Source organism: Epinephelus lanceolatus, chromosome 3, assembly GCF_041903045.1.
Source record: "Epinephelus lanceolatus isolate andai-2023 chromosome 3, ASM4190304v1, whole genome shotgun sequence".
In the NCBI taxonomy this organism is placed as follows: domain Eukaryota; kingdom Metazoa; phylum Chordata; class Actinopteri; order Perciformes; family Serranidae; genus Epinephelus; species Epinephelus lanceolatus.
Window position 1 is genome coordinate 13025108 of NC_135736.1, and position 27677 is coordinate 13052784.

Genomic DNA, 27677 nt, shown 5'->3' on the forward strand with positions numbered 1-27677 from the left:
ATGGCATTTTGATCCAGCTGTTGCTAAATTCTGATTGGTGCACGGGAATCAGCGACATCACATTTTCCAACTGAGTCCCGCCCACTTCAAACCAGTGAAAAGAGCACAGAAGATAAAAATACAAACACAGAAACCTCATGTTATATGATAAAAACTATGGCAGATTATTTTGCATGGAGTATTATAGAGACATGCTGTATAAAAAATATGTTTTAAATAAAGTGTGTGCTGCGTTGTTTATGGATGTAAACAACAAAACTGGAAAAGGCATCCCGCCACAGGAAAATATTAGGCAAAACAGTTCTGTTTTTCTACACTGGCAGACTGCTTATCTTGCATGGCTTGGCTCCTCCCCCTCTTTGTAATTTTATAAAACAGAAAACCTCTACTGACAGTAGAAGCGACTGTGTAGTACTGAACAGGAAGTCTGCTTTTGGTCAGGCAGCCTTTTCTGTGAGAGCACCTCAGACATGGAACAGTCTTCCAACAACGCTCAGGGAGTATGACACATGATATCATGATATCTTTCTTTTAAATGTAACTTAAAATCATGGCTGAGAGATGGTCAACTCTGTGACCACCTGCTCTAAAACTGTCATGTATACCATATTTGTATTTTACTGTATTTAAATAGGTATTTTATGCAGTGTATACTTTAATGATTGTAGTGCTCATGTCACCTGCCCCAGAGACTATGGTTGCAAATTAGCCAACCTGGCTAAACCGGCATATTTACAGTAATGTTTATTAATGTGCATTGTCTCTGTATTTTAAACCAATAAACCAAACTAAACTAAATATTTACAGAGAAGAAGTCTGTTGAAACATCTAAAAAATGACAGAAGTCTTTTGGCTCATGTAGTGAAACACTTGGTTTAATCAACAGTTTGTTTAAGTGAAGTGAGTTTTATCATGTTTTAGAGAGGTGCTAATTTAACTGTATGATCATTTTGGAGGCTGCAGTTTGTTTTCTGTTGAAGTAATTATACTAACAGGTGTTTATTTTATTTTGTCAACTCTATTTATATTTTAAATCTATGAGGGTAGTCTAATAACAGAGTGAAACAAATATAAAGAATGCACATCCTCTGAATCAACTTATTCCAATCGGTGCTGACATCAAAGGGAAAACTTAAGAAATCAGGATTTGTCTGATATAACTCATTTGAGCCACAAATACATTGTAACCTACTGAATTGACTAATAGGTAAGCTCTTCTTGAGTGCCAGAGGGTGAAAACTATTACCCCGCAGCAATGTGTTGTGGTCTATGGGTTTTCTGTATAGATCTGTGACAAGTTTCCTCTACTATTTCATGACAGTTACATCCAAAAAGTTTACTTCATTTTCATTCATACACATAGTAAATTTGAGATGTTCATTAGCCTCATTTAGGAGGTTCAGACATTGTATCATTTCACCTTTGTCACCCTCATAGATAAGAAAAATATCATCTAAGAATCGTTTCCATAGTTTAATATTTTTCAAGAATGTGTTTTTCTCTGGATTAAATACAAAGTCATTTTCAAATTTCCCCATGTATAAATTTGCATATCCAGGTGCCATCTTACTCCCCATTGCTGTCCCACAAATCTGGTGATAAATATCTTCTTTGAAATGAAAGAAATTATTTGTCAGGACTAATGAAGCCAGTTCTTTAATATGTGCTGCTCTTTCAATGAACGCCTTACTGTTGTTTTCAAACGAGCACCTAACATCAGATGCACAATGTAACTTGACCAATAAACGTGACTCTTTCTACCATCCTACTACTAGACAAAAGTTTAAGATCAGGGGCACAATTACATGCACAACAACACATGTGGTGTACACGATTAAATGCCCATGTTCCTTAGCCTATGTTGGTATGACGACAAGAGCACTTAAAACTAGAATAAGTGAACACAGAAGTGATATCCGGACAGGAGATATGAGAAACCCAGTAGCAGCACATTTTAAACAAACGAGCCATAGTGTCTCTATGCTGAGGTACATTGGTATTGAAAGAGTGGAATATCCATGAAGAGGGGGGGATCGGACCAGACTACTACAACAAAGGGAAACATTCTGGATCCATAAATTAAAGACACTCCAACCCCATGGGATGAATTTGGACGTTAATATTAGACCATTTTTGTAAATAGTACATATATATATATAAATATATATATATATATATATATATATATATATATATTCTTTTTATAAATGGTTTTTATAAATGGTTTTTCATAAGTGTATTAATTGAATCTGTGAAAAACATGGTAAAATGCATCTGTGATTGGTTGAGAAATAATATTATTCCTATATGTATTTTGTAGCTCTCCAGATAGCCTCATTCTTATTGGAGAACATGCTATAAAAAGAGGGACTGCCCTTTACTCTGTAAGCCTGATGAAGCCTCCTATGTGAGGCGAAACGTTGCTTATTTGTTTGGTGTGGGAATAAAGCACGGGAGCAGCAATACATCGTGCGCGACAAATCCTGATTTCTTTAGTCTAATAACAGAAACACTCTTTTGTATAATGCAATGCATTATATGCATGCAACACCACAAACTACATCCTCAAGTTAAATGAGCTTAACATCACCCTGAAAAGTTAAGTTGGCTTTAAGCAGCAGCACTGTTGCTGTGGTTACCCGCAGTGTAATGTATGTAGGCTTGGCAGCTGCGAGCACACTGACTCACAGCTGAACAAAGTTTGAGATGCAGTGTGAATGGAGAGAAACAAGAGCCAAGTATTGTCTTTGGGTATTGTTAAGCCCTCAAATGGACTGTGTGGATGTGAGTAAGTTATTCAGAATTACAAAACATCTGTGAGCATTCCAACAACTTCTTTCATTTGTTGAATCCTGCAGGATCGATACATAACATTGCCACACAGCAACTCTTGCCGCCTCCTTACTGGAATAGAGAAAATGCATTTATAGATGGACTATGACTCCTCTGATGCTCAGCAGCAAAGGCAAGAGGGCTGAGGTATTAGGGAGCAGGGAGCACCGGTTGCTAATGCGTTCATTCTGTGCAGGCCAACGTTGGAGAATAGGAACCGCAGCCGAGCATAAAAAGAAATAAATTAGTTGGTTAATAGGAGCCTAAAACTGCAAATGAAAAAGACATAGTCTCTCTTCTCAGTTTTGAAGGCCTGAGCGAGTTTAAATTTAGATGGTTTCATCTATCTATTGGACTATAATGAAGAAGAGCACTACACAAGCCCTGTTAAAAATAAGGAGAGAGCGTGACTTAAAGGGAGGAGGGGTCATGATTTAAGAAGCAGGTAGTATCCTATGTAATTAAATTATCTTGTCAACCTGTAAGGAATCATAAGCTAGACCCATGAGAACTTTGAGAGTGTTAAAAAACCCATGCATTTCATTAAAGGATGCTATTATTATGGGATATTCTAACATCAATTCAGAAGATTCAGAATTCTTAAAGACCTTTAAATCTATAACTAGTTTTGACCTCTCACAGTTGATCGATAACTCTTTATGAATAAATAAAAAAAATACTTCAGAACTGTGATCTGTGATCTGAACTGTAAACTCTGATTGATTTGGCATTCAGTAACAGACCTAAGATTTAAAATTGTAACTGGTCTGTCCGGCCAGAATCTGGCAATCAGTGCTGGGGAAGCAACCTTGACAGCATAGGATTGCAAGCTTCCAATTACTTCACTCTGGAAGAAGTTGAACTACAGCAATGTCACTCGAGGGCGAAATCTAGTTTGGGTAACTAAAGCTATTTAGAGAAAGTAGTTCAAACTATTTTGTGGTACAAAACTGTCACAATATATAAGACAAAAAAAGTCAAGTGCCAGAAAAAATGCCACTCAACTGAGTTAATTGCAAAAAGAGCCCAATAGTTCACAGGTCATAAACCAAAAAAGTAAAATATCCCACTATTCAAGTGCAGGAATGTCAGCTTTGGTTTTGTATATGATGTCCATCAGTCAGATACCTGCCTGCAGGAAGTCCTGGTGGGAGTACTGCTGCACCAAGCAGGATTACTCAGATAGCCAACTAACTTCTAAAACAGCATGCAACAATTTCTCTGAACATGCTGATAAATAGAAATAATCAATACTTATGACTCATTGTCATCAAAGGGGTTCAATTACAGCTGCTGAGCAATGGTAAAATAAAAATAAAAGTGTATTTCTTTCCTTTAATGGCCTAAAACTGTCTCATTAGTTATCTATACAAAAAAATGGCAAAAAAAGTAATGAGTCTACTTGGATCACTACAAGGACAGCATGGTGGTGCAGTGGTTAGCACTGTCACCTCACAACAAGAGGGATCCTGGTTCAATCCCAGGAGGGAGCCCTTCTGTGCGGAGTCTGCATGCTCTCCCTGTGTTAGCGCTGTCCGGCTTCCTCCCACAGTCCAAAGACATGCAGGTTAATTGGTGACTCTACACTGCCCGTAGGTGTGAATGGATGTCTGTCTCTATGTATTAGCCCTGTGCTAGTCTGGCGACCTGTCCAGGGTGTACCCTGCGATAGGCTCCCACAACCCTCAAGGGAATAAGCAGTTATGAATCACTGTAAGTAAGAAAGCTACTGCAAAATGTAATTAAACTACTAGTTTAATTACATGTAGTTCACTACTCCCCAACAGATCCTTTAGGATCTCAAAAAAGCACAGTTTTAAAACTCAAAGAAATGCAGAGTGCTGTCAAAGACTGTTCCGCCAAGTTTAGATCAGGTTTCACTATAATAAGGATTAAGGCAGAAAACATAATTAAGAAAAGTTAAGGATTTGTTTTTTCATTCATTCTTCCAGTATATTGTAAAGGCAACAAGTGAAGCTTGTCAGCTGATTTGGAATCAGCTAAAAAGTAGCTGATGACAATATCTTGACAAGGAAAGCCAACATTACTCAAATGTTAACTATTAACCCCCCTTGTTATTTCAAACAGTCTAAAGAATGTAAATGTTTTAAAAAGCACCCTAAGAAAAGTCATGAGGGAAATATTTAATCTCTTCCAGTCATTACAGCCATGGTGTGGTAACAACAAGTGTTTTTTTCCCAACACACTAACAACAAATTCTACCTCTCATCCAATTCGTAAATCTTTCCTCCAGCTCTAAAATCACTCGACTGACCGTTTGGCACAGACCACGCTCAACCTTTAGTGCACAGTCTAATGCATTAACTCCCTCTGTCAGTTCTGATATTATTCTTTTCACAGAACATCGGGGCTGGGAAAGAGGAGCTGTGTTTTGACATGCAAGTCAGCAACAGCTGGTATTATGCTTTCTTTTTTTATACCCTGAACTGAAAGTTGTATCTTGCTGAGTAAACCTCTGGATGGCGCCAAAACATTTTATTAAGAAGAAGAAGCGGCACCCAAATTACTGGCAGCAAAGCACTCACACCTGCTGCCTGTCAAGTAGGGAGGAAGGAACCCTAATTTGTTTTACAGCAGCTCATATTTTGTCTATTTTTTTTCTTTTAGACAACAAAGAATCAGCAAAAATTAAAGCACCCTTGGGATATCGGTGGCCCTTTCATTTAAAAATATCTGTTCAATCTAAAACCAAAAGACCCTGGTGATTGTGTTAATTAAAAACAAATAGGTGAAGAGGGGAAGGGAAGTCTCACTGAGTTTGTGTTTGGCCAGACAGGCTTTAAGAAGGTAACTAAGAAACAGAGATAGCAATCAACAAATAACAGGCTGATATTTCTCTTTCTCCTCCGCCTTAGTTCTTTTCTTATAAAGCTGAAAGCTGCTCGCTCTGGATAAGGCCACCTCAAATATTGCCTGTCACCATGGCGTTGCCCATGGCAACTTGACGGCCAGCACTGGGGGCGATGTGAGTGCATGAGTGTCTGTGTATTTGAGAGTGAAACGGTGGTTTAGGGCTCGTGGTGTGCAGATCACTCAAATGGTCTGTGGAGGAACAGATGAAGTGGAGACGTGCTTGTCGGGGATCGTCGTCAAAGCGTGCAGTTTGTACTGAGTGGAGGAGAAAGTAGAGGTGGATTTTAACATGCAAGGCTGTGTCTGCAAAACAAACACTCAAGAGTCACAGGATGTATTGTGTACATCTTAAGCTTAAGCAGCAGTAATAGTACACATTTTAAATTCAATATAATAAAAAACCGCCTCCTATCTTCACTCATTATTCTGAAGTAAAGAACTTCTCATATAGTGGTTAAGACAAGGATTTGTGTTATTGGGCTTTGAGCGCGCAGTGACATAATTAAATGTATGCTCAGCACATAAAACCCTTATTACTCTCCCATAAAAGGCCTGGACCATGTTTGAGTGTGTGCGGGTGTGTGAATGTAGTGTCCTGAGGTGCACTCTTTGCTTTTAATCAAAGAATTCATTCAATATTGGCAGTTTCTGCTGTCAGAAATTACATTGTTCTTTTTTGCAAGCATTTTGGCAGAACAGGAGATTGATGCACTCCAACATCAAAGAATTGACTGCAGAACACTAAATTTGAATTATTAAATCAGACGTGATGACTAAGTATAAATTAAAAAAAAGAAAAGAAAATCACAATAGATAATCAATGAGGAGCTGATGCAATACTGTAGTCACTATGGCGCAGCATGCAAAGGGTTACCCAAACTTCAGCAAAAGAAAATCCAACAGTTATGTACTCAGCATGTTAAGCAGAGCATCTGTTTTGTAGTCTCAGCAGAGCGTTGAGCTCTTATTAAAAAATCATTAGCAAAATCATGAAAAACAAACATCTGACCAGGCAGCAAACTTCCAGGTTAAAAAAAGAAGCCAGCATGGAATTGTTAAAAACTGCAGTTCCTCCAATGGCCACTGAGGCTGGCTACAGGCGCAAGTCAATCCCAGGTGACCCCCATATTAAAATGCCCAACTTTACAGCAGAATAAACATGTTTACAGCCTGGTACAAAAAAATGGTTTTGGTCTCTATAGCTAATTTCCTCATTCATGACAACTGCACAGGAGTTGAATTTTTCAATAACTCTCCTGTTTAAATGTTATTAAGGCTTAAAGTTAGGCATTACTAAGGGCCTGGCTGCTTTGAGTGACAAGTGGGTGCCATCTATTGAGAAGTCATTAACATGGCTACAACACTGGTAAGTTTATGTAACCACGGCACAACCCCCAGCTTCACAGAGTATAGGCATAGCAGTAGATGTTGCTATGTCAGTGTGTTTCATTTCATGAAAAGTGATTGTGACATTTTGGTCACCTAAGAAAATCTTGCTCAGCCTTTGGTTGAACTAAAAGAAGGTCAGATTTTCAATTTTTATGGTAAGCTAATTTTCTTTTCATGGTTTTTAAGCCTTTTTTTCTCAGTGAAAATTAACATTAGCAATGTCACAGTTAACCATAACTGTAAATGCACTGTGCTAACCACGCTAGCAGCTAGCCTTAAGCCCTTTTTAAATAGGAATTGTGCAAATTGCAGGAAAGCCCAAGCAGTCTTTGTTCAGCATTGGCAGTACAAAAACAAAATCGGGGAGTGCAGCAAAATGCTGCCTGCCTACTTTTGTTCATATAGAAAGTGCCTTTTTCGGGGCAGTGGGGGCGTGAGCAAGTAACAAAATGCGTAGCTCAGCGTGTGACGTAAACAGCCTTGCTCCAAGGGAAGCCACGGCTAATCAGTCTTTCAGTGATTCTCTTGTAAGTCGGCCCGTCCTTCATCGTTCCCATCATTTGATGGTTAATGGCATCTTCATGTGCGAGGGCAAGGAGGGCGCGCAATTCCTTTTCTCCCCAGCTGCTCATCTTTACAGTGTCTGTCAGGTTTGCGTTTCCCTCTTGCTACGAGTACTACTGTAGCTGCTCATTGCTGCTATCAGCTGTTTCCTGTTAGTCCACTGCCAGTGGGTCGCACGTGCGGCGTCATCAACAGCTCCTCCCATAAGTCATCAACAGCCCCTCCCGTGGCGGGAGGGCACCTCATTCTTCTTAAATCAAAAAGGTTCTGCCAATATGTTTCCACCTGTGAGGCGGAAAATTGGGCACCTCGGATCAACTTGCCAATCCAGCTCTGTGTGTCTAAACGCTCGCAGCTTGCCAGCAAAAAGGCCCAACATTCACCGAAAATCTGGCAGTGTAAAAGGAGCATTAGAGTTATCTCCACCTCCTTGTCCAAATATGGCCACTTCTGGCTCTGAAAATCCAAAATGGCGGTGACCAAAGTGCCAAACACTAAACTTCAAAGTGGGAGCCCACAAACCAATGGTGACGCCTCAGTGGCTATGTCAATTATTAAACACATTCTGTGCATCTGAGGGACTACTTTTTTAAACACAATGTTATGTGGTTTATCCTTTATCTTCATTTTTGGTTTCAAATGTGATTCAGACAATTGCAAACAGACACTAAGAACTATCTAATTTAAACACAGTACCCAACTTTAATGAAAATTGATTAAACTTCCAACTAATCTCTGCTCTGCACAGCTATTTTAATTTGGTCCACTGGAGTTGAGAAGGTCTGTGAACCCTTGAGCTGAAGGGTCCGGGGCAGGCTACAGATATAGAGTAGGTGACATGTTATTGGCTATTGGGGTGTGTGGACATTACCTGAGCCTGAGATCCATTCAGCATCAGATAATAGAGCTTGCTGAGAATGCTCTGCTGCAGCTGATCCCAGGAGATGCTCCTGTCTTCACGCATGAGAAATGGAGGCCCAAACCTGAGAGAGGAGAGGAGAGGAGAGGAGAGGAGAGGAGAGGAGGACAATGATTGGTTAACTTGGAAAGTCATCCACACTTCAAAGTAGTATAAATTAATTTCTAATAAGGCTGAGAAAGTGCCAGTATAAAGGTCATTGTAACTTATTGTGTCATCACCACATCTGTCAAACTGTCAGGTGCATCAAGGCTTTACTGTCAGCGCCTGTCAGTGTCCTGTACTGACAGCTTACAGTGACATTAGGTGGGGCCAGGGGCCAAATAAAGCAGAGAAACCAGTCTGTATATCATCAATGCATCAATGCCTCATAATGGGTTCTCTGTCTCTAGGTTAACTCAAGGCTGGTGCTCCTCCTTACTGCACAGCAGTGGCTATCAGAGGTTTTTATATGTGAGGTTAATGGAAGAGGCAGCTGTGTTTGTCAAGTATTTCAGGATCTCAGATTATTCAGTCATACACAGCTGAAGATTAAAGTTCCAAGGTTCGCACACTTACTGTACACTTAATTGCCAGTTTATTCCTGTGGGTACACGTAGCTCAAACTAATGTACTTTGAAGCAACATCCATTAAACAACAGCTCTGCATTAAATCCTACCTTCATGAAGGTTAGGATATTTTACAGAGGTGTTGATTCAATGCTATGGTTGTTTTGGAGGTTGTAATTTGTGGTGCTGTTGTTTGTTGTCTCTCTGTATAATAATAACAGCAAGTGTTTGGCGGGACCCATGAGTTTCAATGCAGGGAAATCTTAGTGCTACAGCATACAATGATATTTGTGTGCTTCCAACTTACAGCTGGGAGAACGCCCTTTCCTGTTTTAACATGACAATGGCCCTGTGCACAAAGGGAGAAATTGTTTTCCAAGTTTGGAGTCAAAGATCTTAATTTGCCTGACCTCAACCTCAAACATCTTGGAGATCAGTTGGAGTGCAGACTGTGAGCCAGGCTCTTGTGGCTGGGTCGGAGAAGATCCCTGCAGACAGGTTACCAAAATCTTGTGGGAAGCAGTCTCAGGAGAATGGAGGGTGTATTATTCAGGTGTCTACACATTTTAGTGAGTTACATGTATAAATACTTTTGCCCATGTTTAGTGCCATTTGGTTCAGTTTCTTGGACTATTTATGCAAAAAAATGTTGACATCATGACAGCTAAAGTAGCTATAGTAGCTAAATGCTACAGTAGCTACTTCCATTGCAATGGACGCTTACTCTCATTTTGCTTATGTAAGGCATCAGCACCGGCAACCTGGTCACTTAATAAGGTAGCTACTGTGATTTTTTTTTTTTATATTGTATTTTGTACTATGCAGTGTGTAAGTACTGCTTCTATTATGTTAGGCATGTGGATTTTCTGTAGTCTGCTTTATACCTTGAATTTTATTTTTATTTATTGCGTCTACTTGTTATATGTAGGACTACAGATGGGAATTAGACTTTCACTAAATCTGGTACAACCATGTTTTCATTTCTTGTAAATGATTAATGTCATTGCACACTGTCCTTTTATAAATTAAATAAACTAAACTAAACTATTGAGTAGTGCAACAGACTAAGAATTGTCTTTTAAGGGTCTTTGTAATTGATAATAATGATAATCATAACAACAAAATACTCTTTACTGTGATACTGTGAATCCATGATATTGTCTGAGACAGTTATCATGCAGTAAAAATCTCATACCATTGCAATCCTGCTCATGGCCGAATTCACAACAGGACTGTGCAGCTCTTAAACCTGCACAAATAAGACAAAAATAACGTGTAATTCTCAAAAGCCCCCACAAAGGGTGACATGTGCCCCTAACTGCACTGCCATGCAAATAGCGTCTCAGTGTTCCCTTTCCATTTGCATGTATTTAAATGAGCTAATATGAATACATCTGGCGCAAAATTGCCCGTTTTGTATGCAAATGAGCTTTACTGCAAAAACAGCCCAATTCACACAGATAAGTGCTAATAGCCACATGCAGTTACAGTGAAATTTTAAGTGTCTTTAAAGAGTTAGTGGTAACTGAAGCACACTAAGATACTGGGACATTAAATCCCAAATATGGTTTCTCTCTGACACGCTTAAATTTTTTGCCTGCAGTTATGGGGGATGCCTCTCTACTTCTTCAGCCAGGACCTGTAGCTTGTAGTCTGAAAGTTTTCAAGTTTTCTTTTTTTCTCTGCCATTGTTCTGCATGGCTGTGTTTGTGCTGTATCATCATCAATGCAATAATATTTTGTAAATTAAACCTTGAGATGGGGCAGACAGCAGTTGCAAGTGATACACAGTTCATGGTGCTATCAGTGGCCTCAATCTATCCTTTGTGAATTCGCCCGTCAGATGTCTACTACCATGTGCACGAGTAACATGTGGACAAATGAGTCCTCAAATGTCACGTTCTGGCATTATTAGGTCTGTTATGAGAATGTTATCAAACATCATGACTGAAACTGGATCACTGATGTGAAACATGAATCCTTTCTTCATTGAATCAATAATAAGTTCAACTTTATTGATCCCCATAGGGAAATCTGAACAATCCATATGATCTAAGAGCACTTAGAATGGTAATGGTAATATTTTCTTTGCACATAATAAGCCCCTTACAGGATTACTGTCTGAATGCTACTACAATCCTAACCAGGCACTCTCATGGACACAGTCTACCCTTGGTCAAATGAATACATCCATTAGAATGACGCTCTGCATTACAAAGCACACAGAGTCTCATAATGGGTTCAGGAACATCACAGTGACTTAAATTCACTGCAATTAAATTAACTACAGTCCTTGGAACAAAGCTGAGAGAGTACTGCTAGGATGAGGAACATTTTGTTTGCATCATCAATGTGTCTCTACAAACACAGCAGGAACTGACCGCCCCAGTCAGTGGGCACCAAAGTGAAATGTTTCCAGCAGTGAATCTACGCCTGACAAAATTCACTCTTAATGCAAAATGAAATACTCACTACACTGAAGTAAAAACAGACAACAATGTAAGCTGCAAGCAGCTATAAGAGGGCCCTTGCAGCTTCACGCACGTCACTGGTATTGGTGGGATGCTGGTTGAGACAGCTGTGCGTTACTGTGTATGTTGGACACTGCACGCAGGCATGCGATGGTATTACCTGCCTGGAGTGCGTGTAGCTGAAATTTTGTACTACTTCCTGTGTCCACTATGTGGCACAGAGAACATACATTAATTAAACGTCATGTTGCTGTATATTATGTGTAGACCAGACAATGTCAATTTAAGGTAAATTGGATGATGTTTGTCACATAATAACTGACTTCTTGCTGTCTGTAGGTGACACAATTACCATTACCATTACCATCATGTTGAAACTGAAATGTGCCGAGCCACTGACTACGGCAAGATCACTCCACAAAAACACAAGCTTCTCAATTTAGCATTGGGAAGGTGAGATTCTACTGCCCAACTTTGAGATAGATCTGTTGAAATCTCTAGGAGGAATTTTGTAAACTTCCATACCTGTAAAGTGCCTAAAATGGTGTCTCCTTATATGATCTATAACATCATTGTTCGAGCAAATGCAGCTTAGCATCCCTTTAGATAAAACCTCTCAGAGGAGTTCGAAGAAGTTTCCATAAAATACACAAAAAAAACATGAAAATCAAATTGGCTGACTTCCAGGTGGGTGGAGCTAATGAAACCTTATGACAAATATGTTTGAAATAATAAGAGCATTGTACACACCAAATTTCATGAATATCAGAGCAACTGTGACTCAACTGAGGCCTTTCATACACCAGGGGGCGCTATGGAGCCTGCTAATGTTCTTACAGGTTGTGATGTACGCGCCAAGTTTTGTGAGTTTTTAAGCGTGGACGTCAAAAATGCATTCAAAGGCTAAAAGTAATTGGGGGTGTGATGGAGCCAACGTGCGGCACCAAAGCCAAATGGCACCACTGAACCAAAATACCTACTAATTTGAACATGGAGGTAAAGTCATAAGTTTTTGCATCCTAAAGTCCTCAAATGTTTTAGTAAAATTAAAATTCACACAAGTATTCTAAAATGGCTGATACCCTGTTGGGTGAAAAAAAAAAAGTTCACCACAGTGATCTTAAATGTTTCAACAATAAAAAAGTATTTCATTCACTCTACAAAACATTTCACTCTTATGAATTGCCAAAAGCTCAACTGGACTATCTGCCCTGCTTTACCCATGATCCTTGTAGTGTAGTGGATAAATCTTCTGCAAAATAATCATGCATTAACTTGGATTGGCTGCATAAGTCAATTAATCCTTGCTTACTTCTAACCAGACTCCAAAATATGTCATCTTATACGAGTCTGGATCCTTTCAATATTCGTGATGTTGCCTACGGCGACAATGTCATTACTGGGGAGGTAGACATGACCAGAGCATTTCTTCTCTGATTTGCGATGCCATTCAGCTGCTGTGGGACATTTATCCCCAAACAGTAGAACACAGCTCGCCTGTGGGCAGCAAACAAAAAGCATCCAACCAGCTGTGTTACTGTCGTACATCAGATGCATTCTAGGTGCTTGGCAACTTAATTATGCTGCCTACCCTTGTTAGAGTAACATACGGCAACCGATAAAGCCTAACTTTCACAGGTTAAGTGCTTCAGTTTGAGCTGCATTGTTCGACTCAGTCTCAGACTTCTACACTGTCTGCCTGCAGCTGCAGCAGAATGGGAGCTCGAGCGACGCACAAGTTAAATAAAACCAGCCCTGTCTGTGGCATTCATGCAATAGATATACAGGTCATAGTCAAACAGAAGTCGGATGCTGACATTGAGACAGCATTGGATGATGAAAATAGGAAAAAATAAATGAGGTATTCTATTTAAGACCATAGACACAGTGCAGCAGGAGGAAAGATGTCTCCACAGCTATACTTGAACAAGCTCTAAAAACCTGTCTCATAAATGTATGATGACACGACCTCAACCCACGACTGGCTCTGCTGCTGTGTGTGCGACAAAACCAATTCACAAGATGAAGCCCTAACTCCACAGCTGAGCGCATGATGTCAGGTCAAAATGAATAAAAACCAAACTAACAACAATAACAACTGGAAATGAGTCTGCCTGAAGCTCACCTGACAGCCTGCTGGCCCGATCCCGCTGTGTTGCAGATGAGGAGGAGGACCTTTGTGGAGGCGCCCTGGTTCAGGTATTCAGAGGAGAGGGTGCCAGACGGAGGTAACCTCTGACCGTTGGGTCCAGCCGTAGATGTGTAGGGGGAGGAGGGGAGGCTGTGGTGATACCCTGAGCGGAGCAGAGGAGTGGGGGACATTTTAATAAAGGCTGAGATCCAAACTGTTGGGTGCATCACACACACACAGTAGCTGGCAGCCATTATGAATCATTTTCAACCAGGTGTGAACAGCTTTTTGAAGGAAATGTTTTCACGAGTACCTGAAAAATCCCATCAGTTGTATAATCGTTTGGAACCACAGTTTCCACCTTTGTTGTTAAAATAAACAGGAAGTGGGAGGACTGGCAAAATCAAATTTAGAGACCCAGCGAGCACAACTAACTTTACTGTCTTTACAAGGCCATAGCAGGCTCATTATTTAAGCTAAGGTGGTGGTATCAAGCGAAACGAGACAACCTGAGGCTCCCTTTGGTATTAATCATATCATGATAGCTTGCTGGTAAGGGGGCTTGGAAAAGCTCCAAAGTTAGGCAAAATTTTGGTGTGTAAAAAACTGAAAGTCATTTTCAAGAGGGGGCCTTGAACTCAATGTTTCTGACTAAAAATGGGGTTCCTTGGTTATCCACAAGCCCCCCTTTACAGAAATACCCACTGTATGCTAATCCCATGCAGTTTTCCAGCAAAAACTATGCTGTGTGATGATGTTAGTCCCATAATGGAGGGTAATAAAAGATGGACACAATGACAGCTCCCAAAAAGTGAAGCCAAACATCTTGATCACTTCCTAGTGGCTTGCTGCAGTACAGGTAATGAAGCTTGCCGACTCCATATTGGGAGATGGGACATAGGAAAAACCAATAGCTCAAACCACAAGTCAAATAAACTTTTCCCAAAGATGGTTTCTGTCATTTTAGGTAGTTCTCATCCGGCTGCCAATGTTCAAGATGTTTTTTTCTTACAAGCTCGGTTTTAATTATTTATTTGATGCTATAAAAAGAGGGCCTGACAGCATGAATGACAGCTGTGTGTGCCATTCAGTGTGCTTGTGATCAACAGAACTGCTCACGACTGGTTGCACATTGCTAATGAGCAAACTATAGCTCCAAACAAAGCCACCAGCACAAGATGGCAGTGGCCATATACGGAACATTTTGGCTTCATTTTTATACAGTGGGAGTAAGTGGAGACACGTTGTCCATCTTTATATACAGGTATTGGGCCCCATAGTAGATATTTCATTGTAGTGAGACTGTTTTTCCAAACTTGACCCCACAATATAAAATGACCTATTGTGACCTCTAAGATAGTCAAAGATTAATGAAACTTTACAACCACAAATTAGAGACCTCAGGCATTCAGAAGATGTATGGCTTTTATAGGTGTATAGGGAGAATTTGGAGCAATTCCCGGAACAGAAGTACCCGCCATCCAATCGCAGAGAAACGCAATTATTACAGATGTCTCCAAATGTCAAAAGTTCTCAATACCAATTCACAGCATGGATTTGAGGCGTACCTCAAGGTCTTGATGTCGTAATATGGCATTTTTGAGGGTTTTCTTTGACCAATTTAATCAATTCTCGAGTGGTCAAAAAGGGTTAAATTTTGCACCCAATCAGTGTAATAAATGGTATCAACCCAAAAATTCCTTAAACAACTTATGAGATCTAATTAAGCTTGGATATGGCTATCATATACTTCATATGTTCTAAGCCCCTATTTTGTGTAAACTTGAAAAAGTGGCTAACCAGATCACATTTATTACAGATTTATGACTAGAAAAACATGACACACAGTGCTGAGCTGCATCTTAAATTCATCTTCAGGTTCCCTGTTTTCAGATGATGTATACCACCTCTATGTGGCATATACTGTTGACCTGCTATCTCCCCCTAATTATTCCCTATCACCCCTAAAGAAGAAAAAAAAGTCTCTAAGGTTAAACAGAAATTAGACTTAAAAACATGTAATTATTTATACAAATGTATATAACAAGCAGGAAAAGGCTGATCTTCGTTAAGACAACCCAAAAATGGATGAATATGGTTATAGTTTCTTGCAGCTTGGACAGATTTCTCACTCATATCAAATCATAACTCCATGAAGATGATGTCCAGGCATCGAATGAACCAGATTCATTAGGTTTCCAAAAAGATATAGAGTTAGAATATCTTAAACTTGGAGGTGTAGGAGGTGAATAAAAGGGTAAAGAGTTTTAGTCGACAAAAGGAAGAAAAACTGTTACAGAGGCAGGTAATACATTTTCAGCTTCTGGACAATTTCTGGTAAGATTTAAGTTTATAATATACTTTTAGAAAAACATCAGACACTGGCAACTGGAAATGTCACACCGGTTACAGCACTTATTCTATTAAAATGTTACTCATATCAAAAGCTTATTCTAACCAGCTCTGAGGCAGGACTGAAAAGGACCAGAGTTACAAAACAGCTTTTGGGTGCCAGAATGAGAAACTGCTATGCAACAAGCAACATCTAATGTGACACGTTTATACTGTGATCCTGAAAACATTTTCAGAACATTTCCATTAATATTGAATTGCCCTTTGATTTTTTTTTACCCTGAGGAGATGTAAGAAGAATTACATTTGTTACCACACACACACACACACACACACACACACACACACGAACAAGCTATGATTAATAGTGGGTAATAGCTGAGGGGATACAGAAGGCCCAACCTCTTGTCTCCCAGCAAACATAAACTTTGACATTATCAGAGAATTTAATTAAACAATGCTTGTTCGAACCTTACCGTGCAATTAATCACTGCCACCTTCCAACATCGCACACAAAACAAACCGCAACACAGACGTAGGAAAGCAAGTGTGAATAGATTCAAAGCTTTGATGCAACGCTTTCACAAAAGCTAGCAGACAGATTATTAAAACTCTCACAGACACATGCTCGGTTCCAGACATATCACAAAGTGTTGTGTGAAGGCATTTCTTTTCGCATCAGAGACAAGGACAGAAAACCATTTTTAGCTGAATAACCAGAAGTCCAGTGAGTCAAAACACCTTTTGGTTAAAACATAATAATAATAAAAGTGCTGATTGTTAAAACGAGCTCTGAAAATTGAAAAAGCTTTAACTTATATTTGTCCAAATGGCTACTAAATCAAATGCTGCTGGGTTTTTTTTTCTTTCCCAGCTGACAGGAGCAACTCGATGTGACATTTTATGCATATTGCCTGCCCTTTAAATGTCCAATTCATCTCCTGTCTCTTTGTCTCAGTCACCCCTCCCTCTATCCTCTCCGTCACCTTTAACTCTCAGTTTTTCACTCGGGAGGTTGAAAAGTAAAAGACCAAAGACTTTTGTTTTGAGCCAAATGGTACAGCATGACTAGCCAACCATAATTTCATAATTACACTGAGCTGACAACATAATCGCTCCCTGAATTATGTACAGGGACAAAGTTTCTTAGAGTTAATAAAAACACTATATTTATGGACCGCTTTGGAATCGCAGGGAGGTAGTCAGGGTGGACGACGGACTGTAACACCAGAATACTGGGTTCATGTCTAGACTCCTGTCTGTGGTTAGGTTCAGGCAACAAATGCACTTTGGTTAAGTTTATGGAAAGACCGTGATTTTGGTTAAAAGTAAAACAAAAAGAAGGTAAAAATAAAAACATAATGCTGTAGTCAGTGAGTGGTTAGTGTATTGCGAGAGTAGTATTGTATTTGGCGCAAAACAAGTGACATATACGTTATCAGTTAACATTTTGCTGGTTCACTATCAACATTTTTGTGACTTGCAAGGTACTTTAACAGACCTTTTTCACAGCAGACATTTGGACTTATCATTGTTGGGAAAGCACAGGTGTATTAATAAACATTAATGATAGCTGCAGGGGAGGTCCTGGTATTGTGTAGCCAGCTCACTGAAACAGCTGACTGGCACACTTAATGGAACTGGGCCATCGTTAATATTATCAAGTCCACCTTTGCTTTTCCTACAATGACAAGTCCAAATGTCTACTGTGAAAAGGTCCATCAGCAACATTGTCTCATTAGCTGTATCTCAATTCAGGGACTGCAGCTTTTGAAGGACATCGGCCGCATTCTTTGAAGACGGCATCAGCCAAACCGAACGGTCTCCGAAAAGGGACGGTCTGGTCTGCGGAGGATTTCCTGGTTGCATCACCAGTTGTACTTTCCCCCTATCATTGGCGTTTCTGTTACCTAGAAACCATCCCACTTGATGAAAGAAGGAGTAAGCTAGTAAGTTAGTTAGCCCTAAACCATGGACCTAGAGACTGTTATTATATCTATACATTTTTTTAAATTTAATACTTAAGGAGATGATTCGATTGAGATTTGATATATTTCAAGCTGATGGACTGTTTTCAGGTAAACTTATTAAGTTAAGATTGTTTAAGCTGTGTGCTTTTAGCTAACAGTAATGTTAAAAACATCTAACTTAATATATAATCGTCACCGACACGCAATGCACCTTGGGATAGGCTGGGCCATGAAGGATTCATCCGTTGCATCCTCCAAATTCTGGGAGAGAAGGCTGCATTTCTCGGCCGCATTTGAAGGAGCTCTCAAAATGGGACAGCCTTGGTCACGCCGATGTGACGGAATTGGTCTTTAAACGCAGCCTTCGGAGGCTTCAGCTCCTGAATTGACACACAGCTATCATGTTAAAGAAACTTCACCCCAAAAATGGTAATGTATATCAATTACTCCCCGTATGTTACCTGGAATTCGTGAAGAACATTTCTTGGCATACCTCCAAGGTGAACAAAGAACCCAAAACAAAGGCAAACATTATTCATGAATTAAGGTAATCAAGGTTCACAATTAACAACAGCAAGACTCCATCAAAACATCCGTTTCCAAACTCTCACACAACTTGTGCAGTATAATCCAGTTTTCAATCATCCAGTCATGTTCTCAGTACTTCCCAAACACATGCATTTTGCCTAAAACATTACAATATAAAACATGTCTGCCTAAAGTAGCATGCTGCCCTGAGCATGCTTGGGCACGCTACTACTCCATGCATGAGACTATTTGTGCTGACGTGTTTTAAATCATTATGTTTAAGAGAAAATGCATGTTGGATAGTAGCCTATTGAGCATATGGCTGGATAAATGAGACTTAGATATACTTGTGTGAGAGTTTGTAAACAGATGTCTTTGATATAGTTTTGCGGTTGTTTAATGTGAACCCTGATTATGTCAGTTCATAAAGGATGTCCACCTTTTCAAGATTCTGCGTTCACTGTAGAGGCATGCAAGTTTTCTTCACAAATTCAAGGTAACACGTTTTGAGTAACTGATATATAAATGCTCTTATTGTGGGTGAGGTACTCCTTAATTGAAAAGCTATGTCACTCTGCATTACATTTCTCTCACACATATTTCCTCTTTTAAATTAGTTCTAAAAAAGCATAATTTGCAGGAGACAGAGCTGCCAATTAACCAATACAGCAGCTATAATTTCGCCCACTTTTAAATTTTTTTTCCTCCTTATTTGTTTCTTAGCAACTACTTAGCATTTCATTTACCTTACTGCAAAGCATTACTAAAAAAACTCCAATTTAAAACATCACATTACACCTCTTGTAAATAGTAGAAGGAGAAGTAAGGTCACAACCTATGAGGAAGTGATTGTGGTTATTCTATTTAATCATATCACAGATTTGGCTTCTTGAAATCATGTTTAAATGGACCTGCACTTGTGTAGCGCCTTTATAGTCTTCCGACCACTCAAAGCGCTTTAACACTTCATGTCACACACACAATCACACACTGGTTGGCGGAGGCTACTATACAAGGTGCCACCTGCTACTCAGTTTGACATTCATACGCATTTACACACTGATGGCACAGCAATTGGGAGCAATTTGGGGTTCAGTATGTTGCCCAAAGATACTTCAACATGGGGACTGGAGGAGGATTGAACCACTGATCTTCCAATTACTGGACATCCTGCTCTCTTGAAAAAGCCCACTATGGCTGTGTTTTGCCTATTACATTTTTAAAGTAAAGTAATGACAGGATTAGGCTCAACGTGATGATTAAGGAAAGAGTGCTGCTTCTGTTAAATGTTAAGTGCCAAAACATCGCAAAAAATAAAATAAAAAATGAATAATTAATAATGCTTTTAGTTATTCTTAGCTGATAATGTTTTGCAGGAGTGGATATTGTAGGGAAACCCAATATAAGATACTGTCAGTCAACACTTTGCATATAAGTTTAAAACTTGACAAATATTTTCTCATATAGCAGATAAACTGAATATCTAAGACACAGGGTTGACTAACATTAAAACAACACAGTCCTGTTTTACCAGCACCAGTATTTTAGTGGCTATAGTTCCACAACCAGAAAGTAATATATCGTGCATGGCGAGGAGCATGATTTCGCCCACATGTCCCAAGGTCTGTTGGGAGAACCTCCTGCCAGACTCTCATTCTCACCTCCTCCTCCCTCGCTCCCTGTGACGGACAGAGGAGAGCCACAGACGGAGGGAGGTGTTAGTGGGGTGGAAAAAGACTGAGGGAGCAGTGAAAAAAAAAGGAGACCAGAGTGGACAGAGGAGACTGTGAGAGTGAGAAGAGGAGCTCTCCCCGGGCAAAAGAAAAGAGCAGTGGATGCTCATTTTAAAAAGCAATCCCCACAGTGAATCAAAAACAATGTACAAAGGCAACATGACTGAGAAAGAAAAGCTGCGCGTAGCATGTCCTCATAAATGTATGGATTTATTAATCAGTCAGCATGATACTGAAGCATTTGTTGTTGCTACAATGTCATGGCTGCGGGGATCTGTTTATAATCTGCAATTTTTAATTAAAAGATAAACATGAAGACTGACGTGAATGCAAGTGAACTGAGTGAGAAAGAGACAAAGATACAGAAAGAGACAGAGAAACAGAAACTGCTCTTGAGATTGGAGGTGGTGAGTATGGCAGCGTTAATTAAACATCTTAGCCCTGAAGAAGGCACTTCAACTCCTCTGGCAAGCACTCTCCTCTCTTCTCCTCCCTCACCCTCCTCCATTTCTTCCTTTTGTATTATCTTATACCCCCTTCTCTCCCTGGTACTCTATCATTGCCACTATCTGCCTTCTCTTTCTTTCTTTCGCTGCTAACTCTCCACTGTCTGACTGTTTGAGATGAATCACAAGTGGTCAGCTTCGACTGAAGATTTTTGAGTGTGTTTCAAATTCGTGGGATGGGTGATGGACAGAATTTTGTGCCTGGGAGGATACGCTACACTGTTATATACAGTACAGGCCAAAAGTTTGGACACACCTTCTCATTCAATGCGTTTTCTTTATTTTCATGACTATTTACATTGTAGATTCTCACTGAAGGCATCAAAACTATGAATGAACACATGTGGAGTTATGTACTTAACAAAAAAAGGTGAAATAACTGAAAACATGTTTTATATTCTAGTTTCTTCAAAATAGCCACCCTTTGCTCTGATTACTGCTTTGCACACTCTTGGCATTCTCTCCATGAGCTTCAAGAGGTAGTCACCTGAAATGGTTTCCACTTCACAGGTGTGCCTTATCAGGGTTAATTAGTGGAATTTCTTGCTTTATCAATGGGGTTGGGACCATCAGTTGTGTTGTGCAGAAGTCAGGTTAATACACAGCCGACAGCCCTATTGGACAACTGTTAAAATTCATATTATGGCAAGAACCAATCAGCTAACTAAAGAAAAACGAGTGGCCATCATTACTTTAAGAAATGAAGGTCAGTCAGTCCGGAAAATTACAAAAACTTTAAATGTGTCCCCAAGTGGAGTCGCAAAAACCATCAAGTGCTACAATGAAACTGGCACACATGAGGACCGACCCAGGAAAGGAAGACCAAGAGTCACCTCTGCTTCTGAGGATAAGTTCATCCGAGTCACCGGCCTCAGAAATCGCAAGTTAACAGCAGCTCAGATCAGAGACCAGATGAATGCCACACAGAGTTCTAGCAGCAGACCCATCTCTAGAACAACTGTTAAGAGGAGACTGCGCCAATCAGGCCTTCATGGTCAAATAGCTGCTAGGAAACCACTGCTAAGGAGAGGCAACAAGCAGAAGAGATTTGTTTGGGCCAAGAAACACAAGGAATGGACATTAGACCAGTGGAAATCTGTGCTTTGGTCTGATGAGTCCAAATTTGAGATCTTTGGTTCCAACCGCCGTGTCTTTGTGAGACGCAGAAAAGGTGAACGGATGGATTCCACATGCCTGGTTCCCACCGTGAAGCATGGGGGAGGAGGTGTGATGGTGTGGGGGTGTTTTGCTGGTGACACTGTTGGGGATTTATTCAAAATTGAAGGCACACTGAACCAGCATGGCTACCACAGCATCCTGCAGCGACATGCCATCCCATCCGGTTTGTGTTTAGTTGGACGATCATTTATTTTTCAACAGGACAATGACCCCAAACACACCTCCAGGCTGTGTAAGGGCTATTTGACCAAGAAGGAGAGTGATGGAGTGCTGCGGCAGATGACCTGGCCTCCACAGTCACCGGACCTGAACCCAATCGAGATGGTTTGGGGTGAGCTGGACCGCAGAGTGAAGGCAAAGGGGCCAACAAGTGCTAAACACCTCTGGGAACTCCTTCAAGACTGTTGGAAAACCATTTCAGGTGACTACTTCTTGAAGCTTATCGAGAGAATGCCAAGAGTGTGCAAAGCAGTAATCAGAGCAAAGGGTGGCTATTTTGAAGAAACTAGAATATAAAACATGTTTTCAGTTATTTCACCTTTTTTTGTTAAGTACATAACTCCACATGTGTTCATTCATAGTTTTGATGCCTTCAGTGAGAATCTACAATGTAAATAGTCATGAAAATAAAGAAAACGCATTGAATGAGAAGGTGTGTCCAAAGTTTTGGCCTGTACTGTATATACTTACATCTGAGCACAGTTAGGACTGAAGTGAGCGTTCACACAGAAATGTGCACAGTTTGCACAGTCTTTTTTATCTTAGGGAGTTTTGCAAATCAAAGACTCCTAATGATTTTGTTTTGTGAGGAAAGTATCTGCTGACCAAGGGGCAACCTCCGCAGCTGAAGCCAACGTTAAAGTGCCAAAAACTGCAGTTCCTCTAATGACCACTGGAGGCTGGCTCCAAAAGCAAGTCAATCCCTATAGACTCCCATGTTAAAATGCTCAACTTTATCCACCTTATTCCTGAGGGCACTACTGTAGAAATGATTATGAGTAAAACTTCCTGTGTGATAGTGAAAGTAGTTAGTCGCATTGACTTTCTATTGTTAGTCTCAGAGGCTAACTGCCAACGGTGGTTGCTAAATTGCTTCCAAAAAGAACTCTGCCTTCAAGTTAGCTAATACTGCTTTGTTTTTTTCAACAGATACTTACTTAACTAACATTAAATTAGCATTTTCTAAAATGTACGTGCAGAGCTGTGGTACCTGTTGAGCTGTCCATGGCTGGAACATTACTCACAATCAGACTAACAACAGAGTCGATTAGCACCCAGATCAAAAAGGGGGTTGTTCCTGTAACTAGTGGTACAGCTTCCATGGCCTACCTACAGTGAGGAATAGATTGTCACCCCAATGTTAGCATGAATCATCCTGTATGAAAAGCACCGTTCCTTATTCAATACAGGACAGGACTTTTCCTGTATTTTCATGCACCCCTACTCTGATGTGTACACTACATTTTCACATGCTTGGAATGACACGGAGTAAAAACCAAAGATTTGAGAACAAAGAAATATTACAAGCCAGACTTTGCTGAGAGAATGACACCTACAGTGACAGGTCTGTCACTCAACATCAGTACATGATATCTATCTTTTCCTGTCTGACTGCATTCTCAGCCTACATTAGATCTAAACTCAGCAGCACATGACACCTTGAATTACGTTTTTAGTCATCTAGGCTGAGAAAGTGTTACTGATTTACTGAACCTCTTTCATATCATATAAAATGAATGCTTGGAAGTTATTTATCTTATTACTACTACATATTACTGATCTCACTATGATCTGCTGCTAAATTTGGTGTTAAGTTTCACTTAGAAGAACTGATAAATAAATCAGCTGAAATGTGTAAACAGCATTGTTAAGGCAGACAAGTGGTGCATAAGCTGGTTGACATCATGTTTATTCACTTTACACAGAGCTAATATTAATACAGAATTATGTTAAATGGTCGCCGAATGTGTTAACATCTGTTCATCAGTTGTGAAAAATCATAAATCCTGTTGTAAAAGGAGTAGATGTTTACTGTGAGCTAGCTCGGGTTCTGTTAAATTTAACATTATGCTAATATGCTGGGTTAAAAAGGAAAACAGAGATACTGAAAGTCATTTCAATACATCTAGGTGAAGCCATCGTATGTGTGTTAGGTTAGTATGTTGGATGTTTTTCCATTCACATCCCCTACAACGGCAGAGCATCACCGGCGCACAGTCCTGTTCTAATGCATAACTCTCTCTGGTGCTGTTGTAGCTGACCGGCACACCTGGAACCGGCAGGTGTGTCTTCCAGCTCTGGTGTATTATTATGCCTTTGTCATAGTGATCGACCCACATGCCATTCTGTTTGTTGTGCTAACCTGAGCATTTGTCTGATGTGTCTCATATGATGAGCCAATAATATTGATCCCTATCTCATAATTTATCCGACTTTGATCTCCTGTCTGCCCGTCCCTGTGTCAAAGGCTATTCATTACAGTCTAACTAACATTAGCTATGTTAATTTTTCCTGTGCAATGTTTATCTTTGATGTTTTGATAAGGAAGAGAGGGGTAGAGAGGAAAAGATGGAGATTATTTATATCTCAGTTGTATGGGACAGAAAGTAACTTTTCTTTTGAGTAATTAATTAACCAGGTACTTGGACTCTAACTTGACTATCCATTTTCAGTCCTCTACCCACCACTGGTGACATCATGGTGGCTACGTTCTTTATTTTATATAGTCAGTGGTGCTGACTGATGGGAAGGCACCAGTGGTTTAGTATTTTTATCATTTATTTATCCTTTATTCAACCATAAAGGTCCTATTGAGATACAATATCTCCTCTGCTACAGTGTCCTGCAAGATGGGCAGCAAAATTAGAAGAATTAGAAGTATAACTTGAAGCTACTGAATAAAAACCATTTTAGCATGACAGTGTTAAAAAGTAAATACCTGCAGTCTTGCTCTGTTGATATCTACAGATGATCAGTTTCTGCCAGTTAGAACTGGGCTCTTGATTGACACATTACTCCTTTGAGCCTTATTTCAAGTAGATAATCATATTTTGCTGTTGCACTGGAGGCAAAAGTCTTTTAACACTGATGTCTTATTTTCCCAAACAGTGCATTACCGATGTGTAAAAACAGTGAAGCACAAAAAAAGAGAGGATTTTGGCCACATCCTGACTGGAACTGACACTCCTCCCAAGTGGCTTGGGATCAAATGAGTGACCCCTGTCAGTGCAATCCTCAAACCTGACTAAAAATACCCAGGGGGCCGTTAGGCTTAGCCCTTGACGAATCAGAGGTCCCGGCAGCAAACAGCATCTGACCACAAATGCCCCTCTTGACAGCAAAGCACCTGAGCTTTCTGCCAACAGCAAAATGACAGATTAGGGAGGCGGCAGGAGAGGAACTAAATACACCTGATGCCACCCTTTTACTTCCTTTTTATTTTTACCTTTCTTCCTCCACTGTCCCTCAATTGCACCCAGTTCATCCTCCCACTTCTCTTTAGAGGGCACAATATTCAGAAAACAACACGTGAAAAAGTTGCAAGCATTAAAATTGCCCTCGGTATTTTGCACTTAGTTACATCATGTCTCAAATATTAGTCCAACAACAGTCCACGACACAGTGCTGCACATTTTTGTTGTTTATCTATGTAAATAAATAACATAAAAAATGGCAGACATGCTTTATATGTGCTATGTTGCAGAACCAAAGACAAGTATGACCAAAGGTTTAGATTCCAGTATTTAAATGAGCAGATGAGGACAAAATGATAAATAACTGAAGAGGGCTTGCAGGCCAACACGACCATTAAAATAAGAGACTTAATAACAAACTTCATTGACTGTCCACCGCCATGCCGACTGGTTCACTTCAACACAATTAAGCTGTGTTGTGAGTTACACTGTAGGTTCAGTTTTAACAGGCTTGTGGGAAGAGAGGGCTTTCAAGTCGGCATTCGCACAGGCATTTATGCATCATTTGTGTTCATAAGGCAGCTGAGCCGAGTGTTGCTGTTATTTCCCCGATGATTTGAGAACACATTCCAGAGGCAGTGGTGGTGATCAGAGCACCAAGTGTAGACACACACAAATTTCTTTCTGCCTTCATTCTCTTCAGGTTATTTTAAATGATGAATGCTACTGGAGGGGCGCGAGTTCCCCTGTGAATGTTCCTGGAATATTTTTGCTTTTCTGCACTGAGTTTGCTTTAGGCGACCTGTAATTGCCTTAATGGAACTGCACAGGATGTGAGGATGTGTACTTTGCAGGGTTTCATTTGCATGCCTGATGTCTTATTCTCAGTATGAGTCGATTCATGAGCAACTTCAAGAGCACACACATGGCAGCATGATTATAGATCTTTTTTCTAAAAATACTCTTATCTTGAAGGAATAGATCAGTTCAAACCAATTTTCACCCAGGATTGTGTGTCCTCATGCTACCCAAGTTATGTTTTCTGCTGATGATAACAGAAGATCCCTATATTTTATGAACTAAATATGCCAGAAATACAAACCACCAAAGAAATCATACACCAGTTCCAGTTTTTTTCATTGGATTTTGATATTTTAAAAGCAACTTTAAACGTTTTTTATACCAATGTGCAGGATGAGCATGTGAAAAAAATGGAACAACATGAAAAAGGTGACTTTGTAATAATGGATCTGCAGAGAATTATCACCTGAACTGTAGCTCCTCTCAGCTGAGCTTTTATTGAGTTTCAGCTCATTCAGGCAAATTCACAAGCATCCACTAGGGTCTGCTGTAGTCCGCACGACATCAATGTCATGATCCACCAATGTTCACTATGGTCGCAAAGATCCCTATACAGACGTCGCATGAGACTGTGCAGACTGTAGCCTATGCGTGGACTGTGTATGTTTCAATTTCTTGCTCCACACTCCAGTCTAGTCAAAACACTGTGATCAGTCGCAGCTGCCTCACCAAGGCAACGTTAGTTTTCATTTGGATATTGGACAGACACTGACTCTGACTTCTTAGTTTCACTTTTACCTGTTGTCAGTGTAAGAGGATGGTAAGCTCACCTCTCAGCCCTCTCGCTCACTGCTAGGAGCTGACGCGGACCTTCAACTGTACTGTGAAAGGAAATGAGTGTCTGGTGGTTAACTGTAACTGTCGACCGACATTCATTGTGGAAAGAATGCCAGAGCCTTGAGCTGTTTGCAACACAACTTTTTGGTTAACTCTCACAGCTCTCATAGTGTCGTTTTCTGACACAGAAGACAGCTGTTTTCAGTAGAAAAGCTCTACACAGGGCATCGATGGCTTAGTGGACAGAACAGGCACCCCGTGTACAAAGCATCATCCTTGTTGCAGCGGCCACGGGTTCGATTCCAAACTGTGGCCCTTTGCTGCCTGTCATCCAGTCTCTTTCTCCCCCTTCATACTACACTGTCCTGTCCATTAAAGGCATATAACACCACACCAAATTAATGGTTAATGTTGCTCTGTTGGATGTGTAAACAAGCATATCAACTTAAAAGTTGATGATATGTCAATGTTTATGTCAAGTTGTTTATGCTGCCCCCATGTGGCCAAAAATATTATTAATAAATTATAATATAATTATAATATTTTTAAAAAAGAAAGATAAATTCTAAGATTTTTTGAAAAACAATAGCCTGGTAGCCTCAGGGTTTAGTACGTGGACTGTGTGATTG

The 27677-nt window shown here is 40.1% G+C and overlaps 1 protein-coding gene across 1 annotated transcript in view; it reads right to left on the reverse strand.

The window, feature by feature from the left end:
• usp43a (ubiquitin specific peptidase 43a) overlaps positions 1–27677 on the reverse strand; it is a 192108-nt gene that overhangs the window by 53628 nt on the left and 110803 nt on the right. Inside the window, exons 7-8 of the mRNA XM_078165179.1 lie at positions 13724–13892; positions 8531–8642 (exon numbers count right to left, since the gene is read on the reverse strand). Of these exons, the coding sequence (XP_078021305.1) occupies positions 8531–8642; positions 13724–13892 (281 nt within the window). The remainder of the gene's footprint in view (positions 1–8530; positions 8643–13723; positions 13893–27677) is intronic.